Here is a 20189-nt window from a genome sequence, read left to right as displayed (position 1 = left end):
TTTGTACGCATTTGTGTTACAATATTAGCCATTGTTTAATTGATCTCAGTAAAACATACTCCAAGCCATTAGATTGCTTTAAATGAACACAGTAGTACTTGGCAGCACTAAATCAATGGCAAAATGAGACAGTGTGTATACAAAGTGCTGCTATTGACAATTTCTCTGAGAGTTCCTGACAATGGGATTTAGAGTAATTAATAATTTATAACGGCTGTGTGTACAAATACAACCATGTAAAAGCTGCAGTATGTAGAATTAAAAGGAGGAAAATGTCCTGCTGCATGTGGTGGAGACACCCACTACAGTTGATGGAGATAAAACCCAACATGAGGGAGTTTTATTTCACAGAAACAACAGAGTGGGTGTGAAGTGGGCAGGTATACTTTAGAAAACTGGAACATGAAGGGAAGCAGCCAACGCAGGAAGAGGCTGAAAAGATGATATCTTGGCTTTCAAAATGAAAGTGTTGCATGATATTTGCTGCACAGATGTATGTCCAATGGCACTACTATCGTTTTAAGGTTTCAGACAATTTATACATTGTTAGGAAAAGCTGGTCCACAATCTCTTATGGTTACTAACCACACAAAGTTGGTTCTGAATTTAAGAGAGACATACTCATAGAGTAGACTTAAAGAAAAAGAAACTAAAAGGTAATGATGAAAATGACATTACTTATAGATAGTCAAAATTGTGACTTGAGTCAGAATTCAGAGATAGTATGTCAAACTACAGTCTAATAACATTTTCATAATTTTGAATGATTATTTCATACTTTTGTGAAATAACTCATCATTTTTACTTATTGTGTTTCTTTTTTTAACCTATTTTAATTTTGACTTAGTATATCATGCAGTATATTTTGACATAGTAAGTCATAACCTAATCATTATCTCATATGGCTGGAGGAAGTTTTCAGGTGATCTCTCCGTCCATACGTCCGTCCCTATGTCTGTTCTTACGTCCGTCGCTACGTCCATCTCTATGTCCGTCCCTATGTCCGTTCTTATGTCCGTCCCTACGTCCGTCGCTACGTCCGTCCCTACGTCCATCCCTATGTCCGTCCCTATGTCCGTCGCTACGCCCGTCCCATCCTTGTGAATGCGATATTTCTTTAAATTTGGCACAAATTTCCATTTAGACTCAAGGCTTAACTTAATAGATTTTGGTGGTCAAGAGCCGAGGTCACTGCAACCTCACAAAACACATTTTTGGCTCTGACTCAAGAATTCATACACTAACTATGACAAAGTTTCACAAAAATGTCCAGTAGGATAAAATGATGACGTGATGACATATTTATATCCAAAAGGTCAAAGGTCAGCTTCACTGTGACATCATAAAAACAAAAATGGCCAGGAGAGATATGTAATCCCTCCAGCGTTTTCTGGGTCTGCCCGAGGGTCTCCTAACAATTGGACATACCCAGAGCACCTCCAGAATTAGGCATCCAGAAGGCATCCCAACCAAGTGCCCAGCCCACTTCAGCTGGCCCTTTTAATGTGAAGGAGCAGCGGATCAACTCTGAGTTCCCCCTGGATGTCCGAGCTCCTCACCCTATCTCTAAGGCTGAGCCCACACACACTCTGGAGGAAACTCATTTCGGCCACTTGTATCCTGGATCTTAGTCACTACCCAAAACATAGGCCAACTAGTAGTGGGGATGGACCTGGACAGTGTGGAGGCAGTGACAGAGAGGAGGATGAGAGGAAAGCTGGAAGCTATCATGGACAATCCCTCTCATCCTCTCTATGCCAAGCTGAGCCAACTGAGGAGTACGTTCAGCCACAGACTCATCCAACCACGTGCCTCAAAGTTCATGGGGGCACAGTCTCAGGAAGGGTGGCAGATATAAAGAGCATGTAGAAAGTGAAAAAAGGTATTAAAAAAATACAGATCTAGACTCCAAATAATAATAAATGATACAATATTGATGTCAAAACTGTTTATTTCCACATAACAGTAATTTCACAGTACGGCATACAGTTTTCGAAAGTTGTGGAAAGAAAATGTAAGAACAATCTTCAATTCTGCCTGATATTAGTGCTTATAGTGTCTCTTAATTTCTGACAGAGGAGGATCTAGAAAACGATGGGGGGGGGGATAATGCCTCATCCAAACAATTAAATAATTTGGCAAATATCAAATCACAGTAAAGTGTTCATTTTGGATAAGAAAACAATTCTACTAGTAGAAAATGAACCAATTACATCCCAACCGTGGGGGGGTACCTGGGGTGGCCAATCAGATTCTGACTTAAACTCCTTTAGTTTAATTTAATAAATAAATGAAAATACATAATTTCTTATCAATAATAAATAATAATAAATGAATTATTTTTATTCTGATCTAGATTATTTTAATGTATTCATGTCAATTCTCCCAAAACAAATGTGTACTTGGCGGAAAAAGGCTTCCGTACAACATTTGTTATTCGTCACCTTTTATTTTGTAAGTGAAACCGGAAGTCCGTCACTTCACCTGAGCTTGACAGAGTCGGAGCGGGACACAGTTGACAGTTGGGAGGACTGGGTGAACTGGGTTAGCGGCTCAATATCTGATTACTTTCGGTTTGGATCTCAGCTATCGATCGACCTCTGTCCATTCACAGCTCAACACTCCGGTAAACACAGTTCCTGTATGAATCCGTCAAAAAACTCTCCGCCGGGATCATGCTGAAAACATCCAAAGCGACACTTTGCCTTTGTTTGTTGTTTGTGCTGGAGACGACTGTTCTTCGGGGGAGTTGCTCACTGGCTAATAATGTTGCAACTTTAGGTAAGCTACCACACACACACGAGAAAAATCTGACACTTTACTCTCTTTTATGATTTCTACCATTCAAAATCACTTTGGATAAGTTGGACAAAAGCTGTAAACCTGCGCAGACGGATAAGTTACACAACCCTACAGCTTTTAAAACTTACATGAGCCAGTGATTTTGTTTTTAACATTGTTTCATTTTCACCGTGAGTTTGATGCCCACACCATACCAAACCATGGCAGGGTCAAACAAACTGCATACTCATGCCTCCCGCCCCCCTGTAGCTCTCTGTGTGTTCATGTCCGTACACACAGCTCTCATTTAGTTACCTTTCCTGAGTATAAAATGAAAGTCTAAGCGGCTGCAATTCAATACAGAAAAGCTGTAACAAGATATCGCTTTCTATTTGAGATATCCTGTGTCGGTAAGTCCAGTATCTGTGCTTCATATTATGCTGCAATCACTCATAACTTGAAAGACACCTTACTGACCATGCCAAATAAAATACACAGTAGGCAGTAACCTTCCTTCACTAAGCATGTGCAACATATTACAAGGCTTTTTCATATCTAAATATTATATTATTTAAAGTTATAGAATGTCCTTAGTCCTGCTTCAGTTTCTGGTTAAGACTTTACTGTCCATAAAATACTAAATTAATATTTTTATATATGTTTGTGCTTACTATCCACAGTAGTAGCCAGGATTTTAAATACTGAGATCATGAGTACAAGTACAAGTGGTATTATTCAGGTTTTATTTATTCACTTAACTTAGTTGGTAACTTTATCTTCTGTTTCTGTCCTGTAAAGCACTTTGTGACTCATGTCTGTGAAAAGTGCTATATAAATAAATGATTACTTCTTCTTCTTCTTCTTAACTGTTCAACCACATTGTCTAATGTGTTTCCTAAATGTGAAGATCACAGTGCTGTTTCAAAGCTTTCTTTGCAGCTTTCACTGCCACGAATACTTTATTTATAAATTGGTGTAAAAAGTAGTCTAATTTAAAAACACCAAATTAAAAAAAAATACTGGAATCAATCTATAAAATATCCACCAAGTGTTCAGTTTTTAATTGTAGATCAGGAACTTCCCACTTTGTTGCTAAAATCCCCCAAATTTCCCCCAACAATGCTGACGATGTGCTCAGTAGCAGCTACAGCTCTGCTGTAAGTAACATTTGATGAACCATTAAATGACCATTTTTGTTTAATTAACGATTGATGTGATGTTATTTTGCCATCACTTAAATTAAATGGCTCTCGATGTCAGGATGAAGTCATTAATTTGTTTTTAAACTGGCATGTTTTCTGTGTCTCCTCCATCATCACAGACGAGGACAAGTTCACCATCAAGCACTCAAGCACAGGGAAATGTCTGAGTGCAACGACTGCCTCGGACTTAAGTGTCTCCAACTGTGACCCAAATAGCAATTCCCAGTCATGGAAGTGGGGTTCAGGCCACCGACTCTTCCACGTGGGTACGTCCCTCTGCTTGGCGTTGAACGTCAGCTCCAAAGCCTTGTCCCTGGTGGACTGCAGCTTCAACACCTGGCTGTGGTGGCGCTGCCAGGATGGGGCTGTTTACACTGTTTATCAGATGGGCCTGGTGGTCACCAACGGCAAACTCGATGCCAAACGGGACCCTACTGATACTTGGGTAAGAGGAGGTTACCAGGACAACATCTGCCACAGGCCATACCGAGGTGAGTGTGTTTTTTTTTTTAGCTGAGAGAGAGGCTGTTTACATAGACCTCAGGACTGCAGGAAAATGCTTCAAGTAGTCCATTACAAAGTTCTGAATACTGACTAATGTTTTAGTCATAATTATTAATAATTCTTATTGTACGAATAAAAGTAGTGTTAAATGCTTCATGTTGAGAGTAACAGAATTTCAAAGTCTACTTCCTTGCATTGAATGTGATGTAAAAGAGGAAAGTACAGGAGCGCTACTGGTGTTCCTCAAACCAGCCTGAAGAAGACACAATGTGCTTTGGTGTGTTTTTTAATAACTCGAGCCCACTGAGATAAAGGCCTTTTGGTTTTTCAAACCTACCTTGAGTGCCTGGACTAGGATTTTTTTTTTTTGTGTTGTTTTTTTGTTTTGATCATAATTCTTCCACTCTCCCTGAATGTGAAGTAACTAACCTCGTGATACATTACACCCTTGTATAAACAGGTGTTGCTTCATCTTGCTTGTGTGTCACATGACCAAACAGGTTCTTGTACATTTTTAACAGAGCCTGAGTTATGATCATTCCTATAAATAATAACTTTGTTTATGCTAGGTAACAACATGGTGTGTCCATTTCCAGTTTAAGGGAAACCTGAATTTCAAAGAACTAAAACTGTGTCTGCATATTTGGGAAATTCCATCTTTTGTGCCTCATGACTGTGGCTATAATTGTTTTCATCTTGTGTCAGCAGCAGCTAAAGCTGTAGGTCTGCCTGACACCATGCAATATAAAAGCTGACTTTCACTTTCACTTCATGCTCAGGCCTACTCATTGCATTACTCTGATGTCGCACATTTAATGTCAAACACCTACGCAGTTCAAATATGTGCCAGCTTAAAGAATTTTAATACATTTCCACTGGTTTCTGTAACATTTAAAACTATCTAAAAGAGACGAGTGCAGAGTCCAGTTGGCTATTAAAATGACTTTAGGTTTGCCATCAGGGAAAGTTTAAAGACTGATTCATATTTTTATGTCCTATTATGTGGTAATATTTAGTGATCTTGATAGATCTGATCTTGATATTAGTTAGCATTATTTATAGCATTATTCTGTTAAAGGCATTGGTGGTAAAATATGGAAGATGATCCATGACATTAACATGTGGCTGGCTTTAAGTGTTAAACTCATTTTCACACATTTATTTTTATATATTTATAACATGACTCTTGAGTCATTTACAGTGTTAGTATAATTAAATAAGACCTGATGAACATGAACAGAGAGGATCTAGAGTGCCATGTGGATGCATTCAAGTCTCCGTAAATCTGCATTTCTCAGCTATTTTTAAATTGCGATTTGCAGCGGTCTAGTGAACGACAACTTTTTTCACTCAGTAACATTAAATGTTATTTTGTTTGTGTTTCTTTCTGTTTTTGAAACATCTAACTTAAATTCTCACAACTTAATGATTTGATTTTCTGCACCAAGTTTCATGTTCTTTCATTACAAAATGTTTTTTCTTCTCATTCATATTCCTTTTATATACCAACACACAAGAGCTGATGTAAATTAAGGATAAGGTGCTGGAAGCCTTTGTTCAGTTACATAGATGCTATGTTTTGTCATTAGAAAATTTAAAAATGTTGAATAAATACAACATTCAAGTTTTCATTATTTCTACCACGCTTATGTCTAAAGATCTTTGTGTTTTTGTCCACATTAAACACAGTTTTTTCCTAAGAAGTTGTTGTTAATGTTAAAGATCTGATCTCATTTGTGTATCCAGAAGGAGAAGAGCTGGTTTGGTGTACGCAACAAGACATCAGATTTATCTTTTGTCAAATGAGGGTCCCGAAATAATTTTTTTCCCTAAAAATGACATGGATGCTAAAACCTTATATATCTTTGACTTTGGTCTTTTCTCATCTCTACCCTTCATGTAGTTGTTCACACCACCAATGGAAACTCTGCCGGCCGTCCCTGTGAGTTCCCATTCAAGTACAACAACACCTGGCATCACGGATGCCTCCAAGATAAGGATTTACCTCAGCTAACCTGGTGTTCCACTTCCTCTGACTATGACCAAGACAGAAATATGGGACACTGTCTAATACCTGGCAAGTTGTAGTTTTTTTTCATGATTTGACTTTTCCCTGACATGATCCTGACTACGGAGACATTCAGCAACACGTTTAAAAAAATCTAATTTCCCGTTTCCGTTGCGTTCCTGAATCTTTTCCAGGATGCAATCATGATATCAATGATTTAAAATGCTTGGCAAAAGCTGAATGTGTGCAAGCTCTTCTATCTTTTTCTCTGTTTTTCTCTGTAATAAATCATGTTAGATTCCATCTGGTTAGATTACATTATCAAAACTGAATACATAGACACACTCACTCTCACTCACACTGTCTCTCCCATTTCTGACTGTGCAGAGGAAGGTTGCCAGACCCTGTTCAACAGGACGGAAGGGGATTCCTGCTATGAGTTTGTTCCCAATGCCGCAGTGACCTGGCAGGAAGCTTTGGATTCATGTCGTAGCCAGGGAGCTGATCTGCTCAGTGTGTCAGAACCCAAAGAGCTTGACTGTAAGACCTTCTTACCTTCTTCTTCTGCTCCTTCCTCCATCTGGTTTGTCGACTGATAAAAATGAAAAACAAAGTACTTAAAGTCATCAAATTCACGTTGGAATCAGCATCAACACAATCAAATGCTCTGATACAAGAAAAATGCTTCCTAACCCGGAATGTAATAACATTTGAAACGATAAGAAACTGCAATAATAATAACATTGGCAGAGAAATAATGACTAAGACTAAGCTTATTCTAAATATATCAACTGTCCGTTTCGCTCACAGCCCAGAAACAGAATTTATCGTGTCTGAGAACCCTTTGAGGAAATGCTTTCATTTTGTTTTGATGGCAATCTATTTAAAGAAACGGAACAGAAACAGAATCATCTATTTTATCCGTGTCCAAAGTAAAGCTTTCTGTTTGATAAGTTGCCTTTTTAAATAAAGTTCACTGAGAAACCAGTCAGTTAAAATATGCAAAGTACAAATTATAAATAGCACCACATAATGACGTAATGATGTTTAACTTCTTCAGTTCCCTGTGGATCTGTTTTTTGTTCATTTGTTACTGGGCTGTTTCCACTTCTTGTTTGTTAAGTGAAAATACAAAAGTGAAGCTCAGATTAATGAAATAGAGCCATCTATGTTTTTTTTGTTTTTTTTTACATTGGGCTCATCATGCTCTGGTTTTTACCTTGTCATGCTTATGTTGAATCATTACACCTGAAGAAATAAAGATCAGCTGAAAACAATTAAGGCTTAAGTTCAAGCTCTAGTAAACAATGGGCATTTTAACTTCATTGCTGAATGGACCTTAATATCTTTAGACATACAACACTGTTTTGTTTAAATAAATTGAATATTATCTAACCAGTTAGATCTTGAGGATGGCTTGCATCCAAAATACCTCATGCTTTTGTTCAGTGTTAATGTTGTTGCTGCTGTTGGAGAGCTCAGCTGCTTCTTTGTTGTTGTCTTTTAATAGAAAACATTTGAACCACAGATGAGCTTGTGAACAGGCCACATCAAGGGTGACAAGCTCGACAAAGTGTAACAGCAGCAGCAGCAGCAGCAGCAGCAGGTCCCGGGCTGTGTAGTAGCAGCACATGATTATTGACAGTTTCATGTTTCAGTTGCGGCTTGAATGTTTACCCCGCTCTTCTCTTTCTGTCTCGCTCAGCCTGTTTACAGAATCCCTGTCGGATAATGTTTGTTTTTGTTATGTTTTAGGTACAAATGTTGTCTTCTGTTTCATACCCCCCCCCCCCTTTCCTCTTCTTAAAACTATGCTGTGCCGTTGCATGGAGCAGCTGTGCACAAACTTGGCAAAATGGCTGACAGGATGTGGATCGGCCTTCATCAGTTAGACACCTCTCAGGGCTGGCAGTGGTCAGATGGTTCCCCTCTCTCCATCCTGCGCTGGGAAGAAGGTGATGGTCATTATTCTTGTATCATTTCATAACATTTTTGTCTGTCTACTGTGTTAGTTTTTAATTGTTGTCCAATTTCTGAGAGTTATTAAAAATAAAATTTAAAAAAAAGCTCCATGATAAATTTAGGTGCATGACTTGTCAGTTGATGACTATAATTATTTGTGAGACATATAACCACATGTAGATCTTACAAATGTTAAATGGTGTTGAAAAATGAGCAAAAGTGAAAAAGAAAATACAGAGAGAGAGAGAAAGAGAGATATTTTTCATGCAACATATGCAGGTATTGGTTGTACTTAATGAATGTAAACCAGTTTCAGTTCTCTGAAGCACCTCCTCTTTCTAGCAGACCAAACTTACATCTTGTTGTAATCTGCTGTTGTCACTGCCCTGCTATAAACTGAGACTTGGTGTCAGTCAGAGAAACAATGAGGCCAGTGTTGTAAAGAAGCTCATTGTGCCTGGTTATTGGACACAGTGTGGCATTGGAATTGTTATTGTTGCTGAATAACCCATTAATAGTACTGAATGGAGGCCTTCTGGTCGTTGTGATATATTTTTGCAGTTTCTTGTCTCAAAGGGAAGGTGTTGTTCTTACACTGCATTGTGACAGTCAAGGATACTGCAGCCATCTGGTCTCCTACTGATATGAGCTCTTTGCAGTTGCCATAATTTACAACATGCCAGTGTTGCTACTAACAGCACCATGCAATGTTGCAACATACAGGATTTCTTTTATTTCCTATGTAACCACAGTCAGAAAGCTGAAACTAGAAAGTGGTAAATGCCACTCCTCTCCTCTGCAGTCTCAGTCATTATGTGATTTTATTTTAATTTTTTCGCATGTGTTTGACAGGAATGCCATCCACCGCAATCATTATCGAGTCAGACTGTGGAGTCCTGAACTCCAGGCAGAGCTATGAATCGGAGTCGTGCAACAAACGGTTGCCATACATCTGCAAAAAGAATGTCAACGCCTCTCACACAGCAGCCGCAGGTAGGTTAGCTGCTGCCCTGCTTTCTGCACTTTATATATATATGTCTGGATCACATTGAAATAAGTACTGCTACTTGGGTGCACCAGTGCTTTGAGCATTACACTAAAGTCAGCATGCTAACATACTCACAGTAATAATTGAGCAGTTGTGATTAACTATGTTCATCTTAGTTTATCATGTTAGCATGTTAACATTAGATGGATTTCTGCACCAAATTCCATTGCATTGCATCCAATAACTGTCCAAATATTTCACTCAAAGCCACAAATGTCAACCTCATGGTGGCACTATGGGGAAAGAATCAGTGAATCTCCAAAGGCAGGGATTCATCTCCTGGAGACCATGAATGTCTGTATAAAATTTCATGGCAGTCCATTTAGCAGTCGCTAGGATATTTTAGTCTGTACCAGTGGCGACATAAGTGGTGAACTTTCTTCATATGTACATAAGACATTTCAGGTTTGTCCATTCTTGAAGAGGGATCCCTTCTAGTTCCCTATTAAAGGGGTTCTCCTGATTTAACTCAGTGGTCTGATGATAGAGGGTGTTAAACTGTTTACAGATTGTAAAATCCCTCCAAGACAAATTTGTAATATGGGGCACTACAGATTAAATTGACTTGTCTATCTCTCTCCCTCTTTGCAGAGTCTTTTGCATATAAAGAAACAGTGTGTGCAGATGGTTGGGTCTCTTGGAATGGTTGGTGTTACAAATTAGTGAAGGACACACCGCTAAACTTTGCAGACGCCCAAATGCACTGTAACAACACAGAGGGAGGAGGCTCTCTGGCCAGCCTCCACTCCATTGACACCAAGGAGATGATCAGCACTAATTCCCATGCAGGTAAATCTCTCATATTCTAGTTTCTTATATTATTTTACTCCACAAGAAGCAATTTTTCTTTGAACATGTGAAATATCAGCTTATGCAAATTGAACTATTTGCACTCGACTGGTTTATTTTGTCACTCGCACTTCTAAACCAGGTGGACACGAGGATTCAATTCAAAATGTTCTCTCACACTTGTTTTGACTACATGAGTTTGACGCAATCATATGTGTGTTTCGGTCTGTCAGAGGGCGAGCCGTTGGATGTGTGGATTGGTCTGCTCGGTACTGGCGTAAACCAAACTGTCTTCAGGTGGATCGACCAGGCGCCCATGACTTTCACTTTCTGGGGCCCAAACCAACCAGTCCAGCCTACCCTGGATACCAGCTGTGTCTTCTACTCTGAAGAGGTGTGTGTGTGTGTGTGTGTGTGTGTGTGTGTGTGTGTGTGTGTGTGTGTGTGTGTGTGTGTGTGTGTGTGTGTGTGTGTGTGTGTGTGTGTGTGTGTGTGTGTGTGTGTGTGTGTGTGTGTGTGTGTGTGTGTGTGTGTAAGCGTTTCTTTGTAAACCCGGCCATTGTATGCAGCCTTTTTTTTGTGTGGAGACTGTGTGTGAGGTGTGCCTGTGTACCACCAAAGGCTGTGTTTTTGTCCTTTTGTGATTTTCTGTAAAAGTTTGTTTATGTAAGATCTGCAAAATCAATCTGTGTCCATTCTCCACAGTCTCATGGTTGGTGGGTTGGGAACTGCACTGAGAAGCTACCTTTTATGTGTCAGAAGAAAGGAAAAGTCAATGAGTCAGCGGTACAGACCGGATGCCGCTTTGAGGATGTGAGTATTGTTTACATGACGATTTTCCTAGGGAAGCCTTATAAATGTGGTTAAAAATGGACAGTCTCAGCTCATTGTGTCGTGTCATGTTTAGGTGTATATCGTCATTATTCTTAAGGACTGTGTAAAGGGAATTCAGCCATTTTCTTCTAAACACATTAAATAGGTCATAAATGTATTTCTCAAAAAGGTGTAAAAAGCATTTCAACCATTTAGATTTGAATTGTGGAGCTAGGCTTCACAAACTGTATTTCAAAATTTCTGTGTTCAGGATTTAGTGGGCGTGTCTGAAAATCACTGCCACGTAAACCCGCCCCTGCTGCTGTAGCTGTATAAATACATTCAGCGCACACTACTACTACTACTACAGTCTACAGTTAGCCAGTTAGCTGCCGAGTTAGCCACCGAGCTAGCAGCTGAGCTAGCGGCAGAAAGCTCTCAGACGTAGCGTCCATGTTTCGGGTAGAGGTGGTGACTTTGATTGACAGGTGACAATTGGTAGGGGGCGGGGTTCCAGCGAACTCGACGGGCACGCCCACGCCCACAGCTTTTGGGAGCAGAGAAAGAGGCTGACTTTTACACAACTTTGAAGCCTAATTTCATATATTTGGCGATTTTTTAAAATCATTCAAATTTGGCAGGGTGGTTAACAACACACTTTTCTGTGGTATGTCAAACTCAGAACACATATTTATTCTTACTTTACACAGACTTTAAGTTATTTGTTTTTCCACAAATCAGATGTTTAATTTATTCACATCTAGGTTTGGAAGTGGTGTCTGTCCTCGAAGGACACACATGTGAACATCACAGCAATAATAAAGTATCAAACCATAATGAAAAAGAATGGATTATCCATGAAAGTGTGTATTTCACAGATATGTGCTGTCAAGATCAGATGATAGTTTGTTAGCTTTATGGTCAAAAAGAGGCTAAAGGCAGCTCTGAAGCTGTATAGTTGACTCTGATGAAGAGAAAAACATGAATACAGACTGTTCGCACTACAGTCCCATCGCTGAGGACTTGTTTTGAATCAGCATGGAAGTGACAAATTTGGACAATGTTTACTTGTGAATTGAATGTAGCTGAAGTGTTACTGCTGTCAATCCCCAGGGTTGGCGAAGACACGGCAACTCGTGTTACAAAGTGAACACCACACAAGTTTCCTACAAAGATCGCTGCAACATGACAATAAGAAACGGGTAGGATCATCTCTCATCAGCTGTAAATGTGAATATTTTCTGGTATCATGTCAAAATTATACTTTTATTTGTAAAACTGATAACTCTCTCAATGTATATACTTATTTAGTAGAATCTCAGCTGTCTTCTCCATGCTTAGGAGCAGCAGGAAATGGTTGCTCATATTTTATTGATCTTTCCAGGTTTGAGCAGGCCTTCATCAGCAGGCTGCTTGGGGAGCACATTAACAGGGAAACTCAGTACTTCTGGATCGGGCTGCAGGAAATGAAGAACACAGGGGAGTACCAGTGGCTGAGCCAGGATGGGCAACAGGGTATGGTTACATACACCAACTGGGGCTGGTTAGAACCAGGTAAGTGAGAACCATATATTTTTTTAAACCTTTATTTAACCAGGAAGTCCCATTAAGATTAAAACTTCTTTTGCAAGCGAGACCTGGCCAAGACAGGGTCAGTTGGCTGCACACATACAACAGGACGATGACGACGACGACAACAACAACAACAACAACAACAGAATAGCAAAATATAAAGTGTGAATTACAAATCAGAACAAAGGCAGCAATAAACAGGCACATCTTAATTGTTCAATAAAAACAACTACAGCTAGAAGTGATATCATCTTGTATCCTACGTTTAAATTCATTTAAAGGGACGAGGGTTTTTAGTTTCAGTTTGAATTGAAGATCATTCCAGGACCAGGGTCCGTAATAAGAGAGGCTTGATTTTCCAATTTCAGTTCTATTTTGAAATGAAGCTGAATGCGGGACCTTAAGTTGTGGGTGCTCTGTAAAAGTGGGAACCAAACTGCCACTGCTCCACTCAGTTCACTAGCAGTATAGCACAAGTCTAGAGGACTGGCCCAAACATCACAGCGTCATGATCAATATCAAAGTATATTATATTAAGAGAAGAGCTGCAACGATTAATCAATTAGTAGATCACCAAAAATTTACCAACTATTTCATATAATTGATTCATCGTTTTGAGTGATTTTTTAAAGAAAAGATTCCCTACTTATCTGGTTACAGTGTCTTAAATGTGGATCTTTTCTGGTTTCTTTAGTAGTAAACTGAAATTAAATACAATATAGACCATACAACTAAAACCTTTAAAAAAGATGTTGTTTGTTGTTTCCTCTTTGTGTATATTCAAAACAGCATGGCAGTCCAACAATGACATAAATCATAGAAAACATGACGTGCTAGTTCATCACAAGGGTCTGAAGATAAAAAGAAAATCAATTTGTTTTAATTTAGAGCCAGAGAGGTGGGTGTTAAAGGGTTAAATCACAAAATGTGTGGTTAAGCCCAGAGGACCTTTTATAAAATTATTATTTTAATCATTGAAAATGTTTGGAACGCAAATACAAGTTTCATACCATTTTTGGTCAAGATCGGGTAAAATGTGTTGAAGAAAAACGGTCCAAAAAATATAAAACAATTCCATTGGTACTACTGAATCAGTATTACTGACCTCTGTGTCCTCTGTGTGTGTCGACAGCATCAAAATGTATGTGAGCCTTCCAGCAGTGATCCAAATGTACAGAAACAGATCGCCCACTGCTAAACATTATACCACAGGACTGCAACCTGCATTCACATAGAGTGATTTAAAAACAGACTAACACCAGAAACAAAATCAAAGTCCTGAATGTTTGTTTAAATCAGTAGTTTTGTCGTGTCTAATTATTGATAAGTATTTCGTTGTTCCCAAAAAGTCCCAAAAAGATTCAATCAAAAATCACCAGGAGTCGTCCAGCTGAATGCAGTTAGAGTTTTATTGTCCACAGCAAAACTCGGAATCACCATACACAGACAGAATCTATGCATAAATGACCCCCCCCATTGTGGAGTGAGTTTCAACCAATCAGCTTTCTTTCAAAACAACATGATCTCATTTTCTTGGCACCTGTCCCTAAGATGCCCCCAACTACTCTTAGTGGCTGCTCCATTCACTTCATGCTTTGCAGGTGCTTCGGGTCTTTAGGAGCCTTTTGGCTCGGCCTTGAGTTCTGTTTTTTTCTTCACTCAGTGCTACCCAATACTCCCCACAGCTGCTGTTCAGCTGCCTCAGCAGTGTTTACCACAGGTTTCTTCATGTTCAATATTACCCAATTACTTTTCTTACTGCATTCTTTTTCTATAATAATAATAATAATAATGATAATATAAAAGTGCGGTATATATAATCACATATATAGTGGTTTCTTATACTTATTCAATCATAAAGTACTTATTCACTCAGTAGTTGCAGAATCACATACACCTCTTCGTTTAACATAATGCCTTCAGATTTGATCTTTAGCAAATAATAGTCAACAATCAAGTACCCTTTTAGCAGATACAACATTGTTCATTGTTAGTAATTATCACCAAAATTTTACACTACAGTTTCCGTAAAACCAGAAAAGCAGACCCACATTTCCAAAACAGTTAATTTTTAAAAAACATTTAATTAAATGTTTATTATACCTTTAACTTATATAGATAATAACAAAAACTGTCTTAGCAATACCACACAGTGCATTTGATATTGTACATCTGCATGTGTATTTCAGATCAGGATGGAGGCTGTGCTGTGATGTCCACAGCAAAACCCCTCGGCAAGTGGGAGGTGAAGAACTGTACCATCTTTAAGGCCGGCACTCTTTGTAGGAGAGACCTTAGTCCACCTCCACCCCCAGAACCAGAGATAGACCTCAGCAAACCCTGTCCGAATGGATGGGTGTCCAAACCAAATGACAAATACTGCTACAAGGTGTGTGTGTGTGTGTGTGTGTGTGTGTGTGTGTGTGTGTGTGTGTGTGTGTGTGTGTGTGTGTGTGTGTGTGTGTGTGTGTGTGTGTGTGTGTGTGTGTGTGTGTGTGTGTGTGTGTGTGTCCTGACGTCTGTTGTCATGTACAGATTATTTATTTCACCATTAGCGGCTGTAGTCATTTGGTGGAGGTGATACTCGTTGTGAAAGAAGTTAATTAATCCCAGTCACTTGATGAAAATATCACCAGTCACTCAAAACAAAACACAAACCCAACCTGGTGCAAGAAAGTAATATTTAGTAAAAGAGTGAAGCAAAAATATATTAACATAATTCCAAAATCGTATTATTCCATCCATCCACCCATCCATCCATCCATCTTCTTTCCGCTTATCCGGGGTCGGGTCGCGGGGGCAGCAGCCTAAGCAGGGAAACCCAGACTTCCCTCTCCCCAGCCACTTCGTCCAGCTCTTCCCGGGGGATCCCGAGGCGTTCCCAGGCCAGCCGAGAGACATAGTCTCTCCAGCGTGTCCTGGGTCTTCCCCGGGGTCTCCTACCGGTGGGACGTGCCCTGAACACCTCACCCGGGAGGCGTCCGGGAGGCATCCTAACTAGATGCCCGAGCCACCTCATCTGGCTCTTCTCAACGGGGAGGAGCAGCGGGTCTACTCCGAGCTCCTCCCGGATGGCCGAGCTTCTCACCCTATCTCTAAGGGAGAGCCCAGCCACCCTACGGAGGAAGCTCATTTCGGCCGCTTGTACCCGCGATCTCGTTCTTTCGGTCACTACCCAAAGCTCATGACCATAGGTGAGGGTAGGAACGAAGATCGACTGGTAAATCGAGAGCTTCGCCTTTCGGCTCAGCTCTCTCTTCACCACGACGGATCTGTGCAGAGCCCGCATTACTGCAGACGCCGCACCGATCCGCCTGTCGATCTCCCGCTCCATCCTTCCCTCACTCGTGAACAAGATCCCGAGGTACTTGAACTCCTCCACTTGGGGCAGGATCTCATCCCCGACCCGAAGGGTGCACTCCACCCTTTTCCGGCTGAGGACCATGGACTCGGATTTGGAGGTGCTGATTCTCATCCCGGCCGCTTTACACTCGGCGGCGAACCGATCCAGTGAGAGTTGGAGGTCACGGTCTGATGAAGCCAACAGGACCACATCATCTGCAAAAAGCAGTGACCCAATCCTGAGGTCACCAAACCGGAACCCCTCAACGCCCTGGCTGCGCCTAGAAATCCTGTCCATAAAAATTATGAACAGGATCGGTGACAAAGGGCAGCCCTGGCGGAGTCCAACCCCCACCGGAAACGAGTCCGACTTACTACCAGCTATGCGGACCAAGCTCTGACACCGGTTGTACAGGGAACGGACGGCCTGTATCAGGGGGTCCGATACCCCGTACTCCCGGAGAACCCCCCACAGGACCCCCCGAGGGACACGGTCGAATGCCTTTTCCAAGTCAACAAAGCACATGTGGACTGGTTGGGCAAACTCCCATGCACCCTCAAGGATCCTGCAGAGGGTGTAGAGCTGGTCCACAGTTCCACGACCCGGACGAAAACCACATTGCTCCTCCTGGATCCGAGGTTCGACTATCCGACGGACCCTCCTCTCCAGTACCCCCGAATAGACCTTACCAGGGAGGCTGAGGAGTGTGATCCCCCTATAGTTGGAACACACCCTCCAGTCCCCCTTCTTAAAAAGAGGGACCACCACCCCAGTTTGCCAATCCAGAGGCACTGCCCCCGATGTCCACGCGATGTTGCAGAGTCGTGTCAACCATGACAGCCCCACAACATCCAGGGCCTTGAGGAACTCCGGGCGGATCTCATCCACCCCCGGGGCCTTGCCACCGAGGAGCTTCTTGACCACCTCGGCGACCTCAGCCCCAGAGATAGGAGAGCCCACACCCGGGTCCCCAGGCCCTGCTTCCTTACCGGAAGGCGTGTCGGTGGGATTGAGGAGGTCTTCGAAGTATTCCTTTCACCGATCCACGACGTCCCGAGTCGAGGTCAGCAGGGCACCGTTACCCCCATACACAGTATTGACGATGCACTGCTTCCCCCTCCTGAGACGCCGGATGGTGGTCCAGAACCTCTTCGAAGCCGTCCGGAAGTCGTTCTCCATGGCCTCACCGAACTCCTCCCATGTCCAGGTTTTTGCCTCAGCGACCGCCGCAGCTGCCCCCCGCTTGGCCTGCCGGTACCTGCCTGCTGCCTCCGGAGTCCCACAGGCCAAAAAGGCCCTATAGGACTCCTTCTTCAGCGTGACGGCATCCCTCACCGCCGGTGTCCACCAGCGGGTTCGGGTATTGCCGCCACGACAGGCACCGACCACCTTGCGGCCACAGGACCGGTCGGCCGCCTTGACAATGGAGGCGCGGAACATGGCCCACTCGGACTCAATGTCCCTCGCCTCCCCCGGTACATGGTCAAAGTTCTCCCGGAGGTGGGAATTGAAGCTCTCTCTGACAGGAGACTCTGCCAGACGTTCCCAGCAGACCCTCACAATGCGTTTAGGTCTGCCAGGTCTGACCGGCATCCTCCCCCACCATCGGAGCCAACTCACCACCAGGTGGTGATCAGTTGACAGCTCCGCCCCTCTCTTTGCCCGAGTGTCCAAGACATGCGGCCGCAAGTCCGACGACACGACTACAAAGTCAATCATCGAACTGCGGCCTAGGGTGTCCTGGTGCAGATATGGACACCCTTATGCTTGAACATGGTGTTTGTTATGGACAATCTGTGACGAGCACAGAAGTCCAATAACAGAACACCGCTCGGGTTCAGATTGGGGGGGCCGTTCCTCCCAATCACACCCTTCCAGGTCTCACTGTCGCTGCCGACGTGAGCGTTGAAGTCCCCCAGCAGAATGATGGAATCCCCAGAGGGAGCACTTTCCAGCACCCCCTCCAAGGAGTCCAGAAAGGGTGGATACTCTGAACTGCTGTTTGGGCCATAGGCACAAACAACAGTCAGGATCCGTCCCCCCACCCGTAGGTGGAGGGAGGCTACCCTTTCATCCACTGGGGTAAACTCCAACATACAGGCGCCAAGCCGAGGGGCAATAAGTATTGCCACCCCTGCCCGGCGCCTTTCACCAATGGCAACTCCAGAGTTCCCCTCTCGAGAAGACTGGTTCCAGAGCCCTTGCTATGCGTCGAGGTGAGGCCGACTATATCTAGTCGGAACTTCTCAACCTCGCGCACCAGCTCAGGCTCCTTCCCCGCCAGAGATGTGACATTCCACGTCCCTAGAGCTAGCTTCTGCAGCCGAGGATCAGACCGCCAAGGTCCCCGCCTTCGGCTGCTGCCCAGCTCACACTGCACCCGACCCCTTTGGCCCCCGTGGTGAGCCCACGGGAAGGGGGTCCCACGTTGCCTCTTCGGGCTGTGCCCGGCCGGGCCCCATGGGTGCAGGCCCGGCCACCAGGCGCTCGCCATCGAGCCCCCTCCCCAGGCCTGGCTCCAGGGGGGGGCCCCCGGTGACCCGCGTCCGGGCAGGGGAAACGGGCGTCCATTTATATTACTCATCATAAGGGTTTTTTGTGAGCTACGCTTTGTCTGGTCCCTCCCCCCGGACCTGTTTGCCTTGGGTGACCCTACCAGGGGCATAAAGCCCCCGACAACGGAGCTCCTGGGGTCATTGGGACACTCAAACCCCTCCACCACGATAAGGTAGTAGCTCAGGGAGGTTTTAATTATTATTATTTGGAACCAATTAACATTTATGTAGAGTATAAATCTGCTTCCACATTAGATCATGATCATTGCCAGTTTTCCTTTGCTGTCTCTTTGTACCCACTGATTGTAAAAAACATGATCTGACAGTTGAATTGGCTTTCTTTGGCTTTTCTTTCTTGAGTCTGTTTTTTTTTTTTTTACTGGAACAGTTTTAGTCTCTATTGTGAACTGTTGTTGCACTGTGACAGGTGTTTCATGAGGAGAGGCTCAGCAGGAAACGCTCGTGGGAGGAAGCTGAGAGGTTTTGTCAGGCTCTGGGAGCTAATCTGCCCAGCTTCACCAATGTTAGTGAGATGACAGCCCTGCACAGCATTATGAGAGACTCCATCAGGTAAACACACACATACAAATATACTGTATCTATTCCTATTTGAAGCATCATTAGCTGTTTTTTTTATCATTGCTTATTTTGTAGCATGCTGACATGAATTGTTGCTTCAACCTTTATACACACAAAAGAGTGTTGGGAGTGTGGTGATGATCTTTCCCTCTCAGACTGGCACTATCTATCAGTAACTTACTACTAAAACTACAAAACATAAAGGTGTGTCTTCATAGGTGCATATCTCAGAGTTCAACCTCCTCTCAGTGCTCATATAATCATTCAGCCCTCTACTCAAAAATTAAAATAAACACATACCCTCTCAAGTCTCACATTTCGCTCTTGTTTGTGGTGGCTGGAGCTCAGAGGTAGAGTGGGTCATCCTCTTATCAGAAGATCAGTGGTTCGATCCTCCGGCTTTGGCAAGATATTGAACCCCAAATAGCTCCATGCTGTGCCATCAGTGTATGAACGTGTGTGTCAGTGCGTGAATGTTGGCATGTAATGCAAAGCTCTTTGAGTGGTTGGAAGACTAGAAAGGCGCTATATAAGGTCGGTCCATTTACCATTTAGGGGAAGTTCAGTATCAGGCAGAGAACCTATTTTAAAGTATAAAGCACTTTTTTTGTGTTATCACTTTTTCTTTTTTTTCTTATTTTGGTTGAGATCAAGTCATCATAAGATCATGGATGACAGTGGTTTGCCATGTTGTCTTTTTGCAGTGATGATCGATACTTCTGGGTCGGTCTGAACAGACGAAGCCCAGCAGATCGCTCCTGGCAGTGGAGCGATGGTCGCCCTGTGAGTAAAACCTTCATTTCATTCCACACTTTAACACATTGTGAAAAGACATGTGATCATTTAGATTGTTTGAAGAAATGTTAAAAAAAAAAAATAACATAATGATAAAAGTGATAATTATCAAAGAGTGCATCAAAAACAAGAAGAACGATACCTGATTTATTATGTTATATGTAACTGGCTGTATGTCATAGTGCATAACCTTGCAGTTGTTCTTCATTCATCTCAAACACACCATTTGTGGTTTGAA

The 20189-nt window shown here is 42.6% G+C and overlaps 1 protein-coding gene across 2 annotated transcripts in view; it reads left to right on the top strand.

Moving 5' to 3' along the window:
• The first annotated feature begins 2504 nt into the window (after nucleotides 1-2504).
• The window catches only part of ly75 (lymphocyte antigen 75), a 29440-nt gene continuing 11755 nt past the window's right edge, over nucleotides 2505-20189 (top strand). For both annotated transcript variants that reach the window (XM_062424213.1, XM_062424206.1), the window contains exons 1-14: nucleotides 2505-2781; nucleotides 4103-4474; nucleotides 6391-6564; nucleotides 6883-7035; nucleotides 8331-8450; nucleotides 9310-9450; nucleotides 10097-10294; nucleotides 10528-10688; nucleotides 11000-11107; nucleotides 12221-12309; nucleotides 12492-12661; nucleotides 14869-15068; nucleotides 19005-19147; nucleotides 19861-19939. In XM_062424213.1, coding sequence (XP_062280197.1) covers nucleotides 2676-2781; nucleotides 4103-4474; nucleotides 6391-6564; nucleotides 6883-7035; nucleotides 8331-8450; nucleotides 9310-9450; nucleotides 10097-10294; nucleotides 10528-10688; nucleotides 11000-11107; nucleotides 12221-12309; nucleotides 12492-12661; nucleotides 14869-15068; nucleotides 19005-19147; nucleotides 19861-19939 — 2214 coding nt within the window. In that variant the 5' untranslated portion in view covers nucleotides 2505-2675. The remainder of the gene's footprint in view (nucleotides 2782-4102; nucleotides 4475-6390; nucleotides 6565-6882; nucleotides 7036-8330; nucleotides 8451-9309; nucleotides 9451-10096; nucleotides 10295-10527; nucleotides 10689-10999; nucleotides 11108-12220; nucleotides 12310-12491; nucleotides 12662-14868; nucleotides 15069-19004; nucleotides 19148-19860; nucleotides 19940-20189) is intronic.

This window comes from Scomber scombrus, chromosome 1, assembly GCF_963691925.1.
Source record: "Scomber scombrus chromosome 1, fScoSco1.1, whole genome shotgun sequence".
Lineage (NCBI taxonomy): Eukaryota > Metazoa > Chordata > Actinopteri > Scombriformes > Scombridae > Scomber > Scomber scombrus.
Note: the sequence above shows the minus strand (reverse complement) of the source record. Positions and strands in the feature narration are given on the sequence as shown.